General features: G+C 40.6%; 1 protein-coding gene across 2 annotated transcripts in view; it reads left to right on the forward strand.

Moving 5' to 3' along the window:
- KDM3B (lysine demethylase 3B) overlaps positions 1-21,933 on the forward strand; it is a 69,078-nt gene that overhangs the window by 40,421 nt on the left and 6,724 nt on the right. For both annotated transcript variants that reach the window (XM_043588963.1, XM_043588969.1), the window contains 10 exons: positions 231-383; positions 9,956-10,063; positions 12,863-12,990; positions 14,108-14,387; positions 15,246-15,502; positions 18,841-19,107; positions 19,892-20,063; positions 20,452-20,542; positions 20,680-20,810; positions 21,812-21,931. In XM_043588963.1, coding sequence (XP_043444898.1) covers positions 231-383; positions 9,956-10,063; positions 12,863-12,990; positions 14,108-14,387; positions 15,246-15,502; positions 18,841-19,107; positions 19,892-20,063; positions 20,452-20,542; positions 20,680-20,810; positions 21,812-21,931 — 1,707 coding nt within the window. The remainder of the gene's footprint in view (positions 1-230; positions 384-9,955; positions 10,064-12,862; positions 12,991-14,107; positions 14,388-15,245; positions 15,503-18,840; positions 19,108-19,891; positions 20,064-20,451; positions 20,543-20,679; positions 20,811-21,811; positions 21,932-21,933) is intronic.

Genomic DNA, 21,933 nt, shown 5'->3' on the forward strand with positions numbered 1-21,933 from the left:
ACAGTATCTTTAAGTAACAACACGTGGCATTTATATCGTTGACACTTGTTTAGAAATATTAACAATTCCATCTATTTTTTTCTCTTACATTTATAGAAACACTAACTTCTTGCATCTTTGAGTTTGATTGCTGGACAAAACAGTTTGAGGAGCAGTCAGTGGATCTGTAGTCTTTTACTGTTATTCAGGATGATCAATGCCAACAATATCCCTCTTCCTCTTTCCACCAGAGAAAGTGGCATGGAAGCGAGCAGTGCGTGGTGTGCGGGAGATGTGTGATGTATGTGAAACAACTCTCTTCAACATCCACTGGGTTTGTCGCAAATGTGGATTTGGGGTCTGCCTTGACTGTTACAGGCTCAGAAAAAGCCGTCCGCGCAGTGGTGAGCAAATATTGTCCTGTTCAATTCTAAAGGTAACCTGTCATTGGAGGTATGGGACTAGAAGCAAGAATGGGTTTGTGCCCCCATTTTAGCTGCTTAGCTTCACTCATTTTTGTTGCATTATGAGGCGTTATGGTTGCCAATATTCCAGCCTAACTGGGAAGGCTAAAACAATCCAAGGAGAGTTATCCAAGGAGAGTTATTCTTCATCTTCCCTTGTGTGTTTTTTTTTTTTTAACAGCATCTTTATTGAGATATAATTCACATGCCATAAAATTCACCCTTTTAAGGTGTACAATTCAAAAGTTTCTAGTATATTCTCAAGGTTGTGCAACCATTTCCACTATCAAATTTCACTTTTGTCATTCCAAAAAAAAATGTAACCTGTAGCACTAACTCCCTATTTTTCTCCCTCTCCTCAACCCTTGGTAACCATTAATCTTCTTACTGTCTCATCTCTCCCTGTTCTGTACATGTCATATAAATGGAATCATACGATATTGGCCTCCTGTGACTTGACTTCTTTCATTTTAGCATACTGTTTTAAAGCTTCATCCATGTGATAGCACGTATCATTAACTCATTCTTTTGTGTTGCCAAATAATATTCCATTGTATGGGTATATTATATTTTGTCTATCCATTCATTAGTCAGTGGACATGTAGGTTGTGTCTGTTTTGAGCTATTATGAAAAGTACCACTATGAACATTTGTGTACAGATTTTTGTGTGAACATAGGTTTTCATTTCTTTTGAGTATATACCTAATGGATTTTATGTGTTATATGGCAGTTCTATGTTTTTAATTCTTTCAGAAACTGCCAAGTTGTATTCCATAGTAGCTACATCATTTTATAATCCCACTAGCAATGCACCAGGCTTCCACTTTTTCCACGTCTTTGCCAATGCTTATTATTGTCTGCCTTTTAGGTTATAGCCATCACAGTGGCTATGAAGTAGTCCCTGTTTCATTGTGTGATTCTGATTTGCATTTCCCTGGTGACTAATGGTGTTGACCGTCTTTTCATGTGCTTGTTGGCTGTATTCATCTTTGGAAAAAGGCTATTCAAATCTTGTGCTTCCTTTTTTCCTTGCTTTATCTTACTACTTGCCCCTTAACCTCATTCTTCCCTCTTCAGAGATACTGTGCAACCATTGGAACATGGTGGTTTAGAGGTATGCAACTGGGATTTGAATCCTACTTCCACATCTTTTACACCACCTGTGGTATCTTAGGCTATTTTCTTAATCCCTCAGAGCTTCAGTTTCCTTATCTATAAAACAAAGATAATATGAGTATTTCTCTCACAGCATTGTTGTGAGGATTAAATGAGATCATGTACTTGAAATGGTTAGCACAGGGCCTGACATCTACTAAGTACTATGTGTTATGTAGCTATTAGATCTTCCACTTCTGCCCACGAAAGATTAACTTCTACAGGAATTGCCCTCCTGCCATAAACAATAAGAAAACCAGGCTAAATATATGAAATCATGGATTTAAACATTGGACAGCAGGCAGCATGAGTCTGTCTCTTAAGAGAAGGGAAGAAACAAGGCACATCCTACAATTGCTCCCGTTTACTGCCCGCAGGCAGTTTCCAGGCTGTAGTAGAGGGAAAAGCAACTACAACGGTTTGACAGTCTCACTGAACTGAAAAAGAGAAGAGTCTGAGAAGAGTGAGGCAGAGTGCTGAAGACGTTAGAACTGCAGAGAGATCACCTCAGTTTTTGGCTCTGTAGTGATCTGCACACACATGAGGTGAAACTCCTTAAGGCCCAAAAAGGAACTTTCAGAAAGCAATTGACTGAATAATTTCCAGAACTTACCATTTGTATTGCCACGAGCCAGACTGGAAAGACTCTGGATAAGAGTGCACAATGGTCACGTTTTAGCAGTGGGACTAATGTAGTCCTAGAATAATGGCTGCTGTGGAGATGCCATAACAAAGTGTAAAGCAAGCCTTGGAGGGATCAAACTGATCTGCAGGTTACTTAACTATGCACCAGACTAAAATCAAACATTCTTTAAAGGATTACAACAAAATCCAGTACTCTGAAACATTAAAGTCACAAAGCTCTGCATTCAATCAGGAAAAATCAGGGTATGAGTAATAATCAGCTAAATGGCTGGCTCATTTGGTAGAGCCAAGGTCTTTAGTTTGAGCCCCCCAATGAGGATAGAGTTTACTTAAAAAAAAAAAAAAGCATAATCAGGTGTGAGTCTCTTAAGTAAATGGTGCTGAGAAAACTAGACAGCTACATGCAAAGGAATGAAACTGGACTACCCTCTTACCCCATACACAAAGATAAACTCAAAATGGATTAAAGAATTAAATGTGAGACCCAAAACCATAAAACACCTGTAAGAAAACACAGGCAGTAATCTCTTGGGCACTGGCCATAGCAACATTTTTCTGGATATGTCTCCTCAGGCAAGGAAAACAAAAGAAAAATAAATGAAAGCTTTTGCACAGCGAAGGAAACCACCAACAAAACAAAAAGGCAACCTTCTGAATGGGAAAAGATATTTGATATTTGCAAATGATATATCCAATAAAGAGTTAATATCCAAACTAGAATACTTACACAACTCAACACCAAAAAAAAAAAAAAAAAACAAAAAACTAAAACTGCCTGATTAAAAAGTGGGCAGAGGACCTACATAGACATTTTTTCAAAGAAGACCTACAGATGGCCAAAAGATACATGAAGACACGCTGCACATCACTCTCATCAGGTAAATGCACATAAAAACTACAATGAGATACCACCTCACACCTGTCAGAATGGCTAGTATCAAAAAGACAAGAAATGACAAGTGTTGGGGAGGGTGTGGAAATAAAAGGAACAGTTGTGCATTGTTGGTGGCAATGTAAATCTGTGTAGCCACTGTGGAAACAGTGTGGAAGTCTCTCAAAAAATAAAATACAGAAATGCAATCCAGTAATTCCACTACTGGGTAATTACTCAAAGAAGATGGAAACACTAATTCAAAAAGATATATGCACCCCTATGTTTACTGCACTGTTATTTACAACAGGCAAGATATAGAAGTAGCCTAAGTGTGTATATACATGTATACACCTACATATACATTATGGAATATTACTTGGCCATAAAAAACTATGACATCTTGCCGCTTGCAGCAACAGAGATGGACATACAGGGTATTACACTAAGTGAAATAAAGATACCATATTTTTCACTTACATGTGGAATCTAAAAAACAAAACGGGGGTGCCTCTCTGGCTCAGTCACTAGAGCATGCATGTCTTGATCCTGGGAACATGAGTTCACGCTCCACGTTGAGCATAGAAACCACTTTAAAAAAATAGGGGTGACTGGGTGGCTCAGTCGGTTAAGCATCCAGCTTTTGCTCAGGTCATGATCTCATGGTTTGTGAGTTCAAGCCCCACATTGGGCTCTCTGCTGTCAGTGCAGAGCCCGCTTCACTTGCTCTGTCTCCTTCTCTTTCTGCTCCTCCCCTACTCTTGCTTTCTCTCTCAAAAATGAAACTTTAAAAAAAAAATAAAAATTAAAAAAAAAAACAAGACAAACTCATAAATGCAGAAAACAAACTAGTGATTGCCAGAAGGGAGGCAATGGAGGTGGGGCGAGTGAAATACGTATCAGGGATTAAGCAGTACAAACTTCCAATGATAAATAAGTCAAAAGTATGACACAGAGAATATAGTCAATAATATTGTAATGACATTGTATGGTGACATATGGCAACTACATTTATTATAGTGAGCATTGCATAATGTATAGAATTGTCAAATCACTGTGTTGTACACCGGAACTACTTTAGTATGTTAACTGTACATGTCAACTATACTTTAGTGATAAAGTTTTGTTAAATAAAAGAATAATCAAGTATGCAAAAAAGAATGTGACCAATAATCTGGGGGAAAGAAACATTCAATAGAAACACATCCAGAAATGACAGTGATGATAGAATTACTGTAAAAAGGCCTTAAAGCAGCAATTATAAATCATATGAATATATTTAAAGACATAAAGGGAAGAGCGCCTGGGTAACTCAGTCAATTGAGCATCCGACTCTTGATTTCAGCTGGTTGAACATCCGACTCGATTTCGGCTCAATTCATCATCTCACGGTAGTGAGATCAAACCCCATGTTGGGCTCCACACTGGGCATGGATTTTCCCCCTCCCTCTGCCCCTTCCTCACTCAAGCACATGCTCACTCGCTCTCCCTCTCCCTCCGTCTCTCTCTCTCTCTCTCTCAAAAAATAAAAATAAATACATAAAGGGAAATATGAGAGAAATAGAAAATACATAAAAGACCCAAATAAATGGTCTAGAGATTAAAAAATCCCCAAAAAATTATGCTAGGTGGGATTAATGGCAAATTAGATACTGCACAAGAAGCTGAATTTAAAGATGTAACAATAGAAACTATCCAAAACTAAGCACAGAGAGAAGAAAGACTTAAATTTATAAGTTAAAGAGTGCCTTGTTTATGTATAGGAAATATCAGGCAGCCTGCCAGAACTTTAACTAGAGTTTCAGAAAGAGAAATGGTCAGAGAGCAGATACAAAAAATACCTGAAAAATTCCAAAAATTTTCCAAATTTGATGAAAAAGCTATAAAACCACAAATCAACAATAAATCTCAAATAGAAGAAGCATGGGCACATGGGTGGCTCAGTGGTTAAACATCCAACTTTGGCCCAGGTCATGATCTCATAGTTTGTGTGTTTGAGCCTCTTGTCGGGCTCTGCTGACAGCTCAGAGCCTGGAGCCTGCTTCCGATTCTGTGTCTCCCTCTTTCTGTGTCCCTCCCCTGCTTGCACTCTGTCTCTCTTTCTCAAAAATAAACATTTTTTAAATTAAAAGAAAACCACACCAAAGCACATCATTACCCACCTTACTGAAAAGCAATAAGGAGAAAATCTGAAAATCACAAGAGGGGAAAAAAAGTACTTTATATATACAAACTAACAAAGATGACAGCCAAGTTGTCAGAAACGCACTTCCACTGAAGACAACGGAACAGCATCTTAAAGTGCTGAAAACCAATTATTAACCTAAAATTCATACCTAGTGAGAATATCTTCAAAAACGAGAGTGAAATAGTCTTTCAGACAAAGAAAAGCTGGTAGAATTCATCACCAGCAGATTCACAGTGCAAACAAAGGTAGTTATTCAAGGGGAAAAAAAGATACAGTAAGGGAATTTGGATTTACACAAAGGAATGAAGAACATCTATGGGTAAATATGTGACTACATATAAAAGACTTTTTCTTATTTTTAAACTTTTTAAAAGATAATTGTTTAAAGCAAAAGTAACAAAGTAATTTGGGACTTATAATGTGTAAAATTAGGGGTGCCTGGGTGGCTCAGTTGGTTAAACGTCCAAGTTCGGCTCAGGTCATGATCTCATGATTTGTGGGTTCAAGCCCAGCATTGGGCTCTTTGCTGATAGCTCAGAGCCTGGAGCCTGCTTTGGATTCTGTCTGTCTGTCTGTCTTTCTGTCTGTCTGTCTGTCTCTCTCTCTCTCTCTCTGCCCCTCCCCTGCTTGCACTCTGTCTCCCTCAAAAATAAACATTAAAAAATTTTTTTAAATGTGTAAAATTAAAATATGTAATAGCACAAAGGAAAGGAAGGGGAAATGGAAGAATATAAGAATCTTACACAGTGTGTGAAGAATGGTATACTATTTGAAGACAGACTGTGGTAAGCTAGAGATACTACAAGCCCAAGAACAAACAGTAGCAAATAAAGAGGTGTATATAGCCAGTCAGCCAAAAGTGGAGACAAAGGCAAATCATACAAAAGCAGTTAATTCAAAAGAAGAAGGAAAATGAAACAGTATATACAATACAGATCTGTAGTGTATCTTGCATTCAGTTTTCTTGGGGTGGGTAGTATAATTACCAAAAAAAAAAAATGTCTATAAAGGTCTTGGGAGGGAAGTGATAAAGAAATAAGGGTCGAAAAACACTGAACCTAGGTATAGATAGGAACATCTTACATAATGTAAGAGACTGAATATTTCTCCTTCAGATCAGGAGCAAACAAAAATACCTGTTTTCACAGCTTCTATTCAGCACTGAGCTGGAGTTACTAGTCAGCATGAGAAATAAAAGACAAAAGCATAATGCCATCCCTCCCGCAAAAAGCATATACTGGAATGAAGTAAAAAAAAAATTTTAAGAATTTATTTATTTTTGAGAGAGAGACAGCAAGTGAGGGAGAGAAGGACGGGACAGAAGATTCGAAGCAGGCTCTACACTGACAGGAGCAAGCCTGATGCAGGGCTCAAACTCATGAGCCGTGAGATCATGACCCGAGCCAAAGTCAGCCATTTAACCAACTGAGCCACCCAGGTGCCCCAAGTAAAATGTGTTTTATTCTCAGGTGACATGATCATCTATATAGAAAACCCCAAGGAGGGCTTCCTGCCGGGCTTGGTCGGAAGAGCATATGGCTCTTGATCTGGGGCCATGGGTTTGTGCCCCACGTTGGGTGGGGCGCCTGGGTGGCTCAGTCAGTTAACTCTCTGAATCTTGGTTTCAGCTCGGTTCATGGAATTGAGCTCAAAGAGCTGCGCTGAGCTCTTTGCTGAGAGCATGGAGCCTGCTTGGGATTCTCTCTGCCTCTCCCCTGCTTGCACTCCCTCTCCCTCTGTCTCTCAAATAAACTTAAAAAAAAAAAAACGTAATAAAGAAAACCCCAAGTAATCTACAAAAAAAGCTACAAGAACTAATAAGTGAGTTTAAGCAAGATTACTGGGCAAACTGAACAAAAATCAATTATATTTCTATATGCTGTCAATGAGCAACTAGAAATTGAATTTTTAAATTAATATCATTTATAGTAACATCAAAAAACCATGAAGTGCTTAAGGATAAATTCAATTAATAGGTAAGAAACACATGGGGTGCCTTGGTGGCTCAGTTGATTGAGCATCCGTCTCTTGATTTCGGCTCAGGTCATGATCCCAGGGTTGTGGGATGGAGCCCAATGTTAGGCTCCGTGTTCAGCGTGGAGCCTGCCTAAAATTCTCTTTCTGTCCCCCACTCACACTGTCTCTCTCAAAAAATAAATTTAAGGGTGCCTAGGTGGCCTAGTTGGTTGAGGGTCTGACTTCAGTTTGGGTCATGATCTCATGGTTCATGAGTTCAAGCACCACGTTGGGCTCTCTGCTGTCAGCACAGAACCTGTTTTGGATCTTCTGTCTCTCTCTCTCTCTCTCTCTCTCTCTCTCTCTCTCTCTCTCTCTCTCTGCCCCTCCTCTGCTTGCATGTTCTCTCTCAAAAAAAAAAAAAAAAAAAGACTAGAATAACAAAAACAACTTTGAGAAAGAAGGCATTTGGAGGATTTATACTATTTCATTTTAAGACTATACAGCTACAGGAATTTAAGGCACTGTGGTAATACAACAGCAGAGATGTACACACATATATAGTCAGCTGATTAGGTAATGAAGGTGCCAAGATAATTCAGTTGGGAAGAGATAGTTCAACAACTGGTACTGGGATAATTGTGTATCTGTACTAAATAAAGTGAACTTTATTTGTTTATTTTTTAGTGTTTATTTTTGAGACAGATAGAGAATGAGTGGGGGAGGGGCACAGAGAGAGGGAGACACAGAATCTGAAGCAGGCTCTAGACTCTGAGCTGTCAGCACAGAGCCTGACATGGGGCTCAAACTCATGAACCATGAGATCATGACCTGAGCCGAAGTCGGATGGACACATAACTGACTGAGCCACCCAGGCGCCCCAAATGAGCTTTATTTTTACCCACACGATATATCAAAAGTAAATTGTAGGCCTAACCATAAAAAGCTAAAACTACAAAATTTCTAGAAAAAAAAATAGGAGAAAATCTTTGTGTCCTTGGGTTGGGTAACTACTTATATGGACACAAAAAGCAAAAGAAAAATTGTTACCAAATTTGAAATATTTTGCTCCTCAAACAACACTTTGAGTAAATGAAAAGACAAGCCACAGATTGGGAGAAAAGATTTGCTGATTGCCTATTTGTTAAAGGACTTGAATCCACCATAAAGAGCTCTCACAACTCAATAAGACAACAACCTGATTTTTAAGTGAGCAAAAGATTTGAACAGATACTTTATCAAAGAAGATAGATCAATGGAAAATAAATGCATTAAAAAAATTACCACTACTCATTCGGAAAAGGAAAAAATAAAACCGTAATGAGAAACCCCTCTACCCACTTAGAAGGCTAGAATTTTAGAAACTGACAGTACTTGGTGTTTCCAAGAATGTGGAGGAACTAGAACTCTTAACAGTTGCTGGTAGGAATGGAAATTGGTACCATCCTTTTGGAAAATGGTATGACCATATAAGTTTAAACATAAATTTTCCATATGACCCAGCATCCCACTTCTACATGTTTATGAGAGAAATGAAAATGTGTCCACACATGGGGCACCTGGGTGGCTCAGTTAGTTGAGCGTCCGACTGCAGCTGAGGTCATGATCTCACAGCTTGTGAGTTTGAGCCCAGAGTTGGGCTCTGTTGCTGACAGCCCAGAGCCTGGAACCTGCTTCGGATTCTGTGTCTCCCTCCCTCCTTCCCTCCGTGTCTCTCTCTCTCTCTCTCTCTCTCTCTCTCCCTCCCTCCCTCCCTCCCTCCCCCACGCTCGTGCTTTCTCTCTCTCTTTCTCTCTGTCTATCCATCTCATAAGTAAACATCAGGGGCACCTGGGTGGCTCTCTTGGTTAGGCGTCTGACTTCGGCTCAGGTCACAGTCTCACGGTTCGTGGGTTTGAGCCCTGCGTCAGGCTCTTTGCTGACGGCTCTGAGCCTGGAGCCTTCTTTGGATTCTGTGTCCCCATCTCTCTCTGCCCCTCCCCACTTGTGCTCTGTGTCTCTCTCAAACATAAATAAACACATAAAATAAACAAACATTTTAAAAAATGAGAAAAGAAAATATGTCCACACAAAAGATTGTACTTGGATGTTAATAGTAGTTTTATTCATAATAGCCCCAAATTGGAAATAATCCAACTGTTCACCAGCTGGTAAATGGGTAATAAAAATGTATATCCATACCACAGTATAGTATTCAGCCATGAAAGGAAATGAATTGCCAATACATGAACAATATGGATGAATTTCCAATCATGCTAAATGAAATAAATCCAACACAAATGACTATATACTGTATGCTTCCAGTTATATGAAATTCTAAAAAAAGCAAAAATATTAGTATTAGGAAGTTGACCACTGGTGACCAGGGGTTAAGAAAAGGCTATTGACTTTAAGCAAAGGGCTTGAAGGAACTTTAGGAAGGAAGATGGAAATGTTCTATATTATGATTGTGGTAGTGCTTATGCAGCTGTATACATTTATGAAAATTCATGGGAGTGCACACTAAATTGTTGGATTTTTTGTATGTAGATACAATAAATAACAGTAAATCAGTGAAGTAGATTTTTTTGAGTTAGATACTATCTTCTTTGGCTGAAGAGAAAATTGGCCTTTAGGATCTGAAACTCTGACTCACTAAGAGGGATACATCTTATGACCCTAGTAATATACATAAAGTCGTTTCATTTCTGTTTCAGAGACGGAGGAGATGGGTGATGAAGAAGTTTTCTCCTGGTTGAAGTGTGCAAAGGGGCAGTCCCATGAACCAGAGAATCTCATGCCTACACAGATTATCCCTGGCACAGGTAAGGGAGTTCTTTTTTTTTTTTTAAGTTTATTTCTTTTGAGAGAGAGAAAGAGTATGCAAGCAGGAGAGGGGCAGAGAGAGAGAGAGAATCCCAAGCAGGCTCTGCACTGCCAGTGCAGAGCCCAACTTGGGGCTTGATCCTATGAACTTTGAGATCCTGACCTGAGTGGAAATCAAGAGTTAGATGCTTAAATGACTGAGCTGCCCAGGCACCCAAAGGAGTTCTTTTTTAAATTTGATGAAAGAGTGGCTCCTGGCTGACTCAGTCAGAGGAGCATGTGGCTGTCGATCTTGGGGTCATGAGTTCAAGCCTCACATTGGGTATTGAGATTACTTGAATAAAAAAACTTAAAAAATAAATAAGTAAATAAATAGGGGCACCTGGTTGGCTCACTCAGTTAAGTGTCTCACTCTTGGCTTAAGCTCAGGTCCTGATTTCTGGGGTTCATGGGATCAAGCTGCGCATCCGGCTTTGCTCTGACAGCAGGAAGCTTGCTTGAGATTTTCTCTCTCCTTCTGTCTCTGTTCCTCTCCCACTTGCACACTCTATCTCAGAATAAATAAACCTTAAAAAATATTTTTAAGCAAAGAAAAAATAAAAATACATAAATTTGGTGGAAAAAAAGTTTTTTATTTAGTTGAGGTTTAATTCATACGTCATAAGATCTGGTAAAATGGTTTTATCTCAGCCTGATTTTTGTTAAGCTTCCCCAGATTTTTCTGAGTATTTGAATCTTCAGATATGTGTTAGATTCTATGCAGCCATTGCACACACTATGCCTCACCTTTCAGGTTAGAGAAGTTGGTTACTTTTCTACGTAACATTTTACATTCCTGTGGTTGGCAGGACCAGAATAGAAAAAAGTCCCACATGCTTCCAGAAAGACCTTTGCTTTTAGGCTTGTAAAAATCCAGCTGAAGGTAAGCAAACCTTTTGAATCCATGAAGGCAGCCTATGAATGGTCATGTTTATGTCACTATTGAAATCATTATTTCAATGATTCCTCCAAAAAGTGTGTTTTCACCTTCCATACTTACAATAACACACATTGAAGATGATCAGTCTACTGCCTATATTCTCCTCCAGTGTGACAGAGGGCACTCGTTGAATCCTTTATACCCCAGCGCTTCCAAGCAGAGGGGCTCCCTCAGGGCACTGGTAGGATGCTTGCTCTCTACTGATCTAAGCATTGGTTAAATGTTCACGTTAAGTTTACATTGGTCTGCTTTTTCCCCACTTTTCCTTTTTTTTTTTTTTTTTTTTTTTTTTTTTAGATATAAGTTAAAGTATATAAATCTCACGTGTACAATTTAAAATGTTTACATGGTCGGGAAGCCTGGGTGGCTCAGTGGGTTGAGCATCTGACTTCAGCTCAGGTCATGATCTCATGGTTCGTGAGTTCGGCCCTGCATCGGGCTCTGTGCTGACAGCTCAGAGCCTGGAGCTTGCTTTGGATTCTGTGTTTCCCTCGCTCTATGCCCCTCCCCCACTCACGCTCTGTCTCTTTCTGTCAAAAATAAAGAAAACTAATAAAAAAAAATGGGGGCGTCTGGGTGGCTCAGTCAGTTAAGCGTCCGACTTCAGCTCAGGTCATGATCTCGCGGTCCGTGAGTTCGAGCCCCGCGTCGGGCTCTGTGCTGACAGCTCAGAGCCTGGAGCCTGCTTCGGATTCTGTGTCTCCCTCTCTCTCTGACCCTCCCCTGTTCATGCTCTGTCTCTCTCTGTCTCAAAAATAAATAAACATTAAAAAAAAAAATTAAAATGTTTTACATGCTCTTGAATGGAAGGGAATCTACCCCCTAGAGTTTCTCCTGCAAGACACCTTAATATTTACTGTAACAGGGAGAGAGTGTAACTTGTTAAGAGTACACAGAACTTTAGGCTAGTTATACTTGGGTTAAAGTATTAGGACTTCCATTTACCAACGATATGTATTTGAGAAATGATGTTCTCTGAGTATCAGTTTCATCATCAAAAATTGAGAGTATGGGGTGCTTGGCTGGTTCATTTGGTGGAGTATGAGACTCTTGATCTTGGGGTTGTGCGTTCAAGTCCCACATTGGGTATAGAAATTATTTAAAAACTAAAATCCTTAGGGGCACATATCTAGCTCAGTTGGTAGCATATGGCACTCCTTATTTTTATTTTTTAATGTTTATTAATTTTTGAGAGATGGACACAGAGCATGAGCGGGGAAGGGACAGAGAGAGAGGGAGACATAGAATCTAAAGCAGGCTCCAGGCTCTGAGCTGTCAGCACAGAGCCCAACACAGGCTCGAACTCACAAATGGTGAGATCATGACTTGAACTGAAGTCTGATGCTGATTGACAGAGCCACCCTGGTGCCCCGCACATGGGCCTCTTAATCTCAGGTTTGTGAGTTCAAGCCCCATGTTGGGTGTGGAGCCTGCTTAAAAAATGAACTTAAGAAAACAGTCTTTTTTTTGTTGTTGTTAAGTTTGTTTATTTCGAGGGAAAATGGGAGAGGGGCAGAGAGAGAGAGAGAGAGAGAAAGAATCCCAAGCAGGCTCCACAGTCAGCACCAGAGCCAGACTCGGGGCTCCATCCCATAAACTGTGAGATCACAACCTGAGCCAAAATCAAGAGTCAGACGCTTAACCGACTGAGTCACATAGGTGCCCTAATAAATAATATCTTTAAAAAAATGTTGAGGGTAATAGCTGCCACCTCATTGAAATGTGGGTAAGGATTGAGGAAGATAATGTAAATGAGATCGTTAGCACAATATCTGGCACATAAAACATTCTGAGGCTTCTGTTGCTCTCTTTCTCCCAGCTCTTTACAATATTGGAGACATGGTACATGCTGCCCGGGGCAAGTGGGGAATAAAAGCAAACTGCCCTTGTATTAGTCGGCAGAACAAATCTGTGTTGAGACCTGCTGTCACCAATGGGATGTCACAGGTAAAGTGGTATGTGTGGGTATGAATGAGAGAAACTTCTCTTCTTAGTACCAGGAAATGCCCCATTTTCACCTGTGTTGTCCTAGGCTACTGTAGGATTCCTGAGGAATTAGGGGATGGAGAAGCCTATCTAGAGAGAACCCCCAAAAAGTTACTCAAGGGATTTTAATTCCCACCAGCTGGTATGAGTTTCTCTTCATTTGTCTTTAAAACCAATTCAGGCTGGGTTGATAAGTAGCACAATCATCTTGTCAAGATTTATACCTCAGGGTCCTTGTATAGGTGAAGAGTATAGAAAAGGTTAACAGGAAGGCAGTCCAATATGTGTGCATGGTCCCTGTCCTTGTCATGTTAGGTACTGAGGACAGAAATATGAAGATTGGCCTGCTGAGCTGGGATCATTCTACTCTGAAAACAATCCCAAGCCTCCAGAGAGGCAGTGGTTTGCTCATTGCTCTATCAGAGGTGGAGGTCATTCCGGTTTGATGGTAACTGTTTTGAACAAGAGGCCGTTTTAAACACACACGCACGCGCACACACACACACACACACAGCTAACTTGCTTATATTTGGAGTGCTTTCCAGGAACACTACTAATTCATGGTCTGTAGGAAGTACAGGAATTAAGGCTGAGGGATCTCAAGATATATTTTCAATAGAGTTGACATATTAGAGCAAATCATGTGGAAAATTCAGTAATAGAATAGTAAACATTTATGGAACATTTATGTATGCCAAACACTCTACTAAGCTTTTTGCATATACTGTCTCATTTAATCCTCAGAACAGCTTTATGAGGTCACATTTTAATCATCGGTTTGCCATTGCAGAAACTGAGCCTCAGGCATGCTAAATAAATATATTTTAATATTTTAAAATAAATTGTATTATTTATTTTTATGTTCACTGATCTTTTCACAGAACCAAGCATAGTTTCTGTCATGTTGTAGGACTCCTTAAATATGTGTTAAATTAATCAATGAATGAAATAGTTTATGAGACAGTTTCAGGTTGTTTTCCCAGACTTTTTTAGTGTCAGTAGCCCTTGCTATGTGTTTGTTTGGTTTTTTTCCTACACAAGAACAGCACTCTAACCATGTTGGCCTTCTGTGCTTTAGCTCCCTAGCATAAACCCTAGTGCCTCTTCTGGAAATGAAACCACTTTCTCAGGCGGAGGAGGAACTGCAGCAGTAACAACATCAGAGACTGACCATGTTCCCAAAGCTGACAGCACTGACATCAGATCTGATGAGTCTCTGAAAGCAGATAGTTCGACTTCAAATAGCAATAGTGAGCTAAAAACCATCAGGCCCCCTTGCCCTGACACAGCCCCCCCCTCATCTGCCCTGCACTGGTTGGCGGATTTAGCAACTCAGAAGGCTAAAGAAGAAACAAAAGGTGAGATGAACGCAAGCCTCTGCCCTGCCTTTGGGTGGAACCTGGACTTATTCCCGGATTCTTCAAACTCACACATGACCATCCACGTTTATGAAACATGATGCTTGCTTTCTCTGGGTAATCACATAAAATGAGGGAATTGCTTTCAATATTTTTGCAGAAGTGGAGCTTTTTTAAAAAAGACACATGCCTGGGTACCTGAGTGGCTCAGTTGGTAGAGCATCCGATTCTTGATCTCAGGGTGATGAGTTCAAGCCCCACATTGGGCGTGGAGTCTACTTTTAAGAAAATAAAACATAAAACTTCAAAAGAAAAGGCACATGCCTGGGCTGTACCCCAGACCTCTTTAATCAGAATTGATAGGAGATTTTTATTAACCTTCCAGGTGGTTCTGTTATGCAGCCAGGGTTGATTTTCCATGGGCCCAAGAGTTGCCTGGGGAATTATTATAAATAGAGATTCCTGGGCCCCACCAGAACTGTTAAATGACATTCTCTTAGAGTACAAACAGGAATCTCCATTTTTAGTAAACACTCCAGGTGATTCCAGTACAAGTATTCTGAAGACCCCCTTGCAGAAACACTATGTTAGAAAGTGAGGGAGATGAAAGATGGATTGGAACAAAAGGAAATTTGAAATCCAGATCTGGTAAAGGAAGGAAGAAGTAGGAGAGCTTCTCCTTGGCCATGATCCTGCTATAGTCATAACCTTGTCAAGGTTGGCCTGGACAAACTGTATGTAATTTGTGGACCAGGGAAGGGGAAAGTCCTCCTCCCCTCTTGGCTCATTTTTAGGAGTCATTTGCTTGCTGGGTATTACTTGTCATGCCTAATGCTATTCCTGGTTATGTCCTTACAGAAGCAGGGTCCCTGAGGTCGGTGCTCAGTAAAGAGTCTCATTCACCCTTTGGGCTGGACTCGTTCAACTCCACTGCAAAGGTCTCTCCGTTGACTCCAAAGCTTTTTAACAGTCTGTTACTGGGTCCCACTGCCTCCAACAACAAAACCGAAGGCTCTAGCCTTCGAGACCTCCTTCACTCCGGACCCGGAAAGCTTCCTCAAGCCCCCTTGGACACAGGCATACCCTTCCCCCCGGTCTTCTCTACATCCTCAGCAGTAAGTGTCTTTCTGTAACTCTAGCCTTTGCTGCTTTTCCAAGGAAGAGCCATCAGAGATCTGATAACTGGATTAGAGTATATATGGGTAACTTGTGTTATCTGTGTTGTCTGTCCAACTGACAAGTTATTTACATCGCGTTTGGGAAATGTTTGAGATCCGTTTAAATAGTGAACCTTTTGTGCCATGTTAAGAAGTCAATAGGGGCGCCTGGGTGGCTTGGTCGGTTAAGCGTCCGACTTCGGCTCAGGTCATGATCTCACGGTCCGTGAGTTCGAGCCCCGCATCGGGCTCTGCTGACAGCTCGGAGCCTGGAGCCTGTTTCAGATTCTGTGTCTCCCTCTCTCTTTGCCCCTCCCCTGTTCATGCTCTGTCTCTCTCTGTCTCAAAAATAAATAAACGTTAAAAAAAAATTTTTTTTTTTTTAAAGAAGTCAATAGAAATTGAGACATTGAAATTTTCAGTCAGCAGGAATCACTATTTTCTTGACAATAACAGGCATTATTATTTTTTTTAACCTAGACAGTACATTCATACTGCCTTTTCTTGGATATCTATAATAGACACCTAAACCTAACACATCTAAGACCACATGCCTGATCTTCTGCGTATAAGCCTCCTTCTCCTGTAGTTTCCTCTCTTGGTCATGACCATCTGCATTCTTCCAGTTGGTTGGCCAAAAATCTTGGAGTCATTTGGGACTTCCCTCTCTCATATTTCCTATCTAATCTGCCAGCACATCCTTTTAGTCTGATCTTTAAAATGTATGCAGGGGCACCTCAGTGGCTCAGCCATTTGAGCGTCCAGCTCTCAATTTCAGCTCAGATCGTGATCCCAGGGTCATGGAATCGAGCCCTGCATCAAGCTCTGTGCTGAGCATGGAACCTGCTTAAGATTTTCTCTCTTTCCTTTTGCCCCTCTCGCTCTCTCTCTCTGTCTCTGTCTCTCTCAAATAAAAAATAACATGTATTCAGAGTCCACCCATTTCTCATTAGCTCCACCACTTCCTCTCTGGTCTGAGCCAACATCCTCTCTTGCCTGCATGTTTGCAGTAAACTTGTTACAGGTCTCCTTTATTTCTTCCCTTTTCCACTCTATAGTCTATTGTCAACACAGCAGCTTGAGTGGTTCTTTTTATTTTTTTTATTTTTTTTATTTATTTTATTTTTTTTTAATTTTTTTTTCAACGTTTATTTATTTTTGGGACAGAGAGAGACAGAGCATGAACGGGGCAAGGGCAGAGAGAGAGAAGGAGACACAGAATCGGAAACAGGCTCCAGGCTCTGAGCCATCAGCCCAGAGCCTGACGCGGGGCTCGAACTCACGGACCGCGAGATCGTGACCTGGCTGAAGTCGGACGCTTAACCGACTGCGCCACCCAGGCACCCCTTGAGTGGTTCTTTTTAAATATGAGTGGTTTCATTGACATGATTTTTGTTAGCTCTGCTGAAAATCCTTCAAGGGCTTCCTATTTCTCTGATAATATAAACAGAATCCTTTCAGTGGACAATAATGCTCTAGCTTTATCTGTGCAAGACTTCTTCCTTGCACTTCTCTGACTTCACCCACCACTTTCCTTGTTCACTCTGCTCTGACCACACCCACCTTCTTACTGACCGTGACCAGGCAAGAATCCCTCTTCAGAGCCTTTGCGCTTACCTTTTTCTTCCACTTGGAACTCTCTTTGCCATGTAACCATATGCTTGCTTCATCATTAATTTCTTCTCCTCCCTTCTGAAATGTCACATCCTGTAGGCCTTCTTAAACCACCCTTTGTAAAATCCATCACAGCTCCATCCTCCATATCTGTTTTGTCTGCACTTACTATTTTTTCCATAGCATTCATTACCATGATTGATTTGTTGTCTGTCTTCCCTTTCCTTAAAAGATTTTTGACTGTTTTATTCACTGCTGTATCACTAGTGCCACAGTGTTTGATACATAGTAGGTATTCGGTAAGCATTTACTGAATGAATGAATTCACAAGATAAAAATTTAAATGATGTAGTGAAAAGTCTTCTTCCCATCATCATCTCCCAGCCACCTGTTTTCTTTTCTGCAGGTCAGTCATTGTATGGTTTTTTTCCTCCTTTTTTTACTCAGATGCTCTACACCTTGCTTTTCTGTTTTCAGTGTGTATTGTCTTAGAGATCATTTCAAACAAGTACATAAATATATTTCTCATTCTATTTTATAATTAGTGGCTAAAATTCAGTGAGCTGTGGGTGGTTGAGCCATGTACGATGTGGGTTATTTGTTTCTTTTGCATTAGTGACTTGAAAAAATTACTTTTGGCTCTCTTTTATATGTACTTGCTCTGACCTTCAGTTCTCCTTTTTCTTTTTTGATTTTCCCAGGAAGTTCTATGATTACATGTACTTTGTAGAGATAATAATTAGTGATACTTCAGACTTAGGAATACTTCAGGCTTTTTATAAAAGCCCTCTCAGTTCTGTGACATTAGGTATGTCACTTTGATTTTTGAGCCTGGTGATTTCATCACCTGGAACGTGTGAGAGATTCTCAGTGGGGTGATAAGCAAGGGAAGAATTGAACATGAGGAGACTACTTTCAGAATATTTAGTTCCTTTTGAATACTTTCATTTACCACTTTTTTGGGGTATACTCCCTGGTTAAAAAACAAACAAACAAACAAACAAAAAACCACTGCCTTGGCACCTGGGTGGCTCCGTTGTTAAGTGTCCAACTTTGACCCAGGTCATGATCTCACAATTCGTGAGTTCAAGCCCCACGTCGGGCTCTGTGCTGACAGCTCAAAGCCTGGAGCCTGCTTTGCATTCTGTGTCTCCGTCTCTCTCTACCCCTGCCCTGCTTGCACTCTGACCCCCTCTCTCTCTCAAAAATAAAAATAAACATTAAAAGAAATAAAAAACACTGCCTTGATAGGTCACTTTATTATTTAGTTGAAGTATCCTTGGGCATGCTAGACAGAAAAAAATTTATAAGCCTCTAAGTAAATAATCTTTTTCACTCATGTGATCCTTGTGGTCCACATGCAAATCCTTAATACAAGGCTGGATGGTAAAGACATTTCTTAGGTCTCTAGGCTCTTGAGGCAGATGCGATCTTTGCATACTTTTCTTGCATAAATGTAAAGCACAGTATAAAAGATGGAAATTTAAGATACTGACTTCATAAACCCCCATTCAATTACAAAAAGTATCTCAGAAAAAAAAAAAAAGTATCTCAGAAACGTTTGTGAAACTTAATCAGGTAAGTCATAACTCCTTCTTGTGAGTACAGTTGTGAGACGGTTTTTTGAATGCTCTTCTCATGGTGCCTCATTCATACTTACCTGATAGAATTGTATCTGGCAGGGAGTGAAGAACAAGGCCAGCCTACCCAACTTCCTTGACCACATCATTGCCTCAGTAGTAGAAAATAAGAAAACCTCAGATGCTGCAAAGCGGGCCTGTAACTTGACTGATACCCAAAAGGAAGTGAAGGAGATGGTGATGGGGTTGAATGTGCTGGACCCCCATACATCTCACTCCTGGCTCTGTGATGGCCGACTTCTGTGTCTTCATGACCCCAGCAACAAAAACAATTGGAAGATCTTCCGGGAATGTTGGAAGCAAGGCCAGGTAAGTAAGGATAAGTAGCTACCAGGACCAGCTGGCTGCTTGCCCACCACAACTACAACAATAGTTTCAATTCTGTCCAGGAGATTTTTTGACAGGGAGATTGAGACATAGTAAGTTCACTGAAAACTTCCTTGCTACTTTGATTTTACTTGGATTTTAAAAAATCAGAAGATTCCTAGAAATATATTGTGGTTCCTTCTATTTCTAAGCTCTATAGGTCTGCGTTCTGAAAAGGGTAGTTGAAATTTCTGGGAAGTGGTGATCTGGCATTAATGACACTTTTAGAGGAAAATCCTTAAGTGTGATAGGGGTATGGTGAAGGTGGGTAGAAATGGGTAGGACTTTTCTAGGTAAATGTTCCAAGGCTGCACAAATTTGGATGATAGTGTGATAACACTTCCTAATTTTTATACTTTAGCAGGTGCTTGAAAAACGGGGAGCTTATGGAATTGTCTGGATAGTTCTTCATTCTCACTGTGAGGAAGTATTCTCACAGTTGCATTAGTCAGCTTTTTGTCCTCTCACCTCAAAATAGTGGTAGATACCAGAGCAACAGAAGTAATTTCTGTAGCATGCTTCCCAGCATGAAACTCAAAAATTGTAATGGAGAAGTGGTTTCCATTTCCTGCACCTGACATGTTGAAACATATAGATTCTGAAGCTGGGACAGAACAGTAAATCATCATGAAGAAGAGGTTGTCCTCAGGAAACCTATCCTGTCCTTGAGCTCTGAGCTAAAAAGTATTTTCTAAATGGTTCTGATTGGCATATTTTGTTTCCACAGCCAGTGTTGGTTTCAGGGGTACATAAAAAGCTCAAGTCTGAACTCTGGAAGCCAGAAGCCTTTAGCCAGGAATTTGGAGACCAAGATGTGGACTTAGTGAACTGCAGGAACTGTGCTATAATTTCCGATGTGAAAGTTCGGGATTTCTGGGATGGCTTTGAGATCATATGCAGTAAGTAGTTTTGATGACAGCAGACTGGAAAGGAAGTCCAGCTCTGCCCTTGGACACAAATCATACCCCCTTGGCGGGGGGACAGTCTGTCTTGGTGCCAACCAAGCTAGCTCTCCTGGCAATCATTGGCTCCCAGAGCACACCTGGGCTTAAGCACCTTCTCCCATGGGTTGTGTGGAGCACTTTCACTCTTGAGGCTGGAATTCTTGTGAGATGGAAAAATATAGCATGTGTTAAATAAAGCAGTGGGCGAGGAAAACAAAGCTCACCTAGTCCATTAGGATGGGTTACAAGTGTGAAAATAAGTTAGTCTCCTAAAACTTGCAGTCTTTGGAAAACTAGGCAGCAGCCAAACAAGCAGATTGTGGGAGTGCTGTCTGTCTTTCAGAGCGATTAAGATCAGAAGATGGGCAGCCTATGGTGCTTAAACTCAAGGACTGGCCTCCTGGGGAAGATTTTCGAGACATGATGCCCACAAGGTTAGTGAACTACAGTAGGTCATCTTGAGACCCTGTGCCTTGCTGAAGCATCACAAAGGAATGATAGAAAAGTGGACTTTGCCTCTTTGCTTTTTTCCCTCTTAACAAGCTAAGTCATCTTTCCTGATCTTCTGTAGGTTTGAAGATCTGATGGAGAATCTTCCTCTGCCAGAGTACACCAAACGAGATGGCAGGCTCAATCTGGCTTCTAGGCTACCCAGCTACTTTGTAAGGCCCGATCTGGGCCCCAAGATGTACAATGCCTACGGTATGAAGAAGCCAAAGCCGTAATTGCCCTTTTGGGACACTACTGTTCCCCATTTCACCTATAGAGGGAGATATTTAGTCAAGGTCCTGTGTAGAGCTAATAGAGCACAAAGTGACAGGTGCTAAAGAATTTAACAGTAGCCATAATGGTTTGAGGTTTGTTTGTTTGTTTGTTAAGATTTTTTTTTATTTTTAAGTAATCTTTATACCCATTATGGGGCTTGAACTTACAACCCTGAGATCAAGAGTCACATGCTCTACCAACTGAGCCAGGCACAGGCCCCAGGGTGGATTTAAATGCGATGGCTTTTGTCATACTGATTTGTATCACATCTATACTTTGTATATCTACAATAATTAGAAAGTTTCCTCTCAAACATTCTGTGCAAGAAGACATGATTCTTAGTTTTTAAGAGCCTTGATAAAATAACAGTGAAGAAGACAGAGTTCCATACCACCCAGCAAGCTCTTTGTGAAGTCATAATAAGGTCATAAATCACTGTGAAAGCCAATTCTCATTTGTATGTCAGTAATGCACATATCTGTTTTGCTTTTAAAGGAAAGATTGTTGGGGTGCCTGGGTGACTCAGTCAGTTTAGCATCCAACTTCAGCTCACATCATGATCTCACAGTTCATGAGTTCAAGCCCTGCATCGGGCTTGCTGCTTTCACTGCAGAGCCTGCTTCAAATCCTCTGTTCTGCCCCTCTCCTGCTCATTCTATCTCAGAAAGAAACATTAAAAAAAAAAAAAAAAAAAGAGATAGTGTTGTAGGGAGTGGAATTGGTTCAGTGAATGGCCAAAACTATAGTGTCAACCGAGCTAGAAATCAATCTTAAAACACTAGAAAAGAGATGAGAGTGATTTTTTTTAATAAACAGATATACTTCACTCTCCCTGTTACCCATTTAAGAACATCTTAGAGTATGTTCTCACTTGTAGAGTTGGTACGGATTTTTCACAATATTGCCCTTTCACCCTGCATATCCTCCTTTTCCCTCAGGCTTAATAACTGCAGAAGATAGAAGAGTTGGCACAACAAACCTTCATTTAGATGTATCTGATGCAGTCAATGTGATGGTGTATGTTGGGATCCCCATCGGGGAGGGTGCTCATGATGAAGGT

Source organism: Prionailurus bengalensis, chromosome A1 (genome assembly GCF_016509475.1).
Source record: "Prionailurus bengalensis isolate Pbe53 chromosome A1, Fcat_Pben_1.1_paternal_pri, whole genome shotgun sequence".
Taxonomy (NCBI): Eukaryota; Metazoa; Chordata; class Mammalia; order Carnivora; family Felidae; genus Prionailurus; species Prionailurus bengalensis.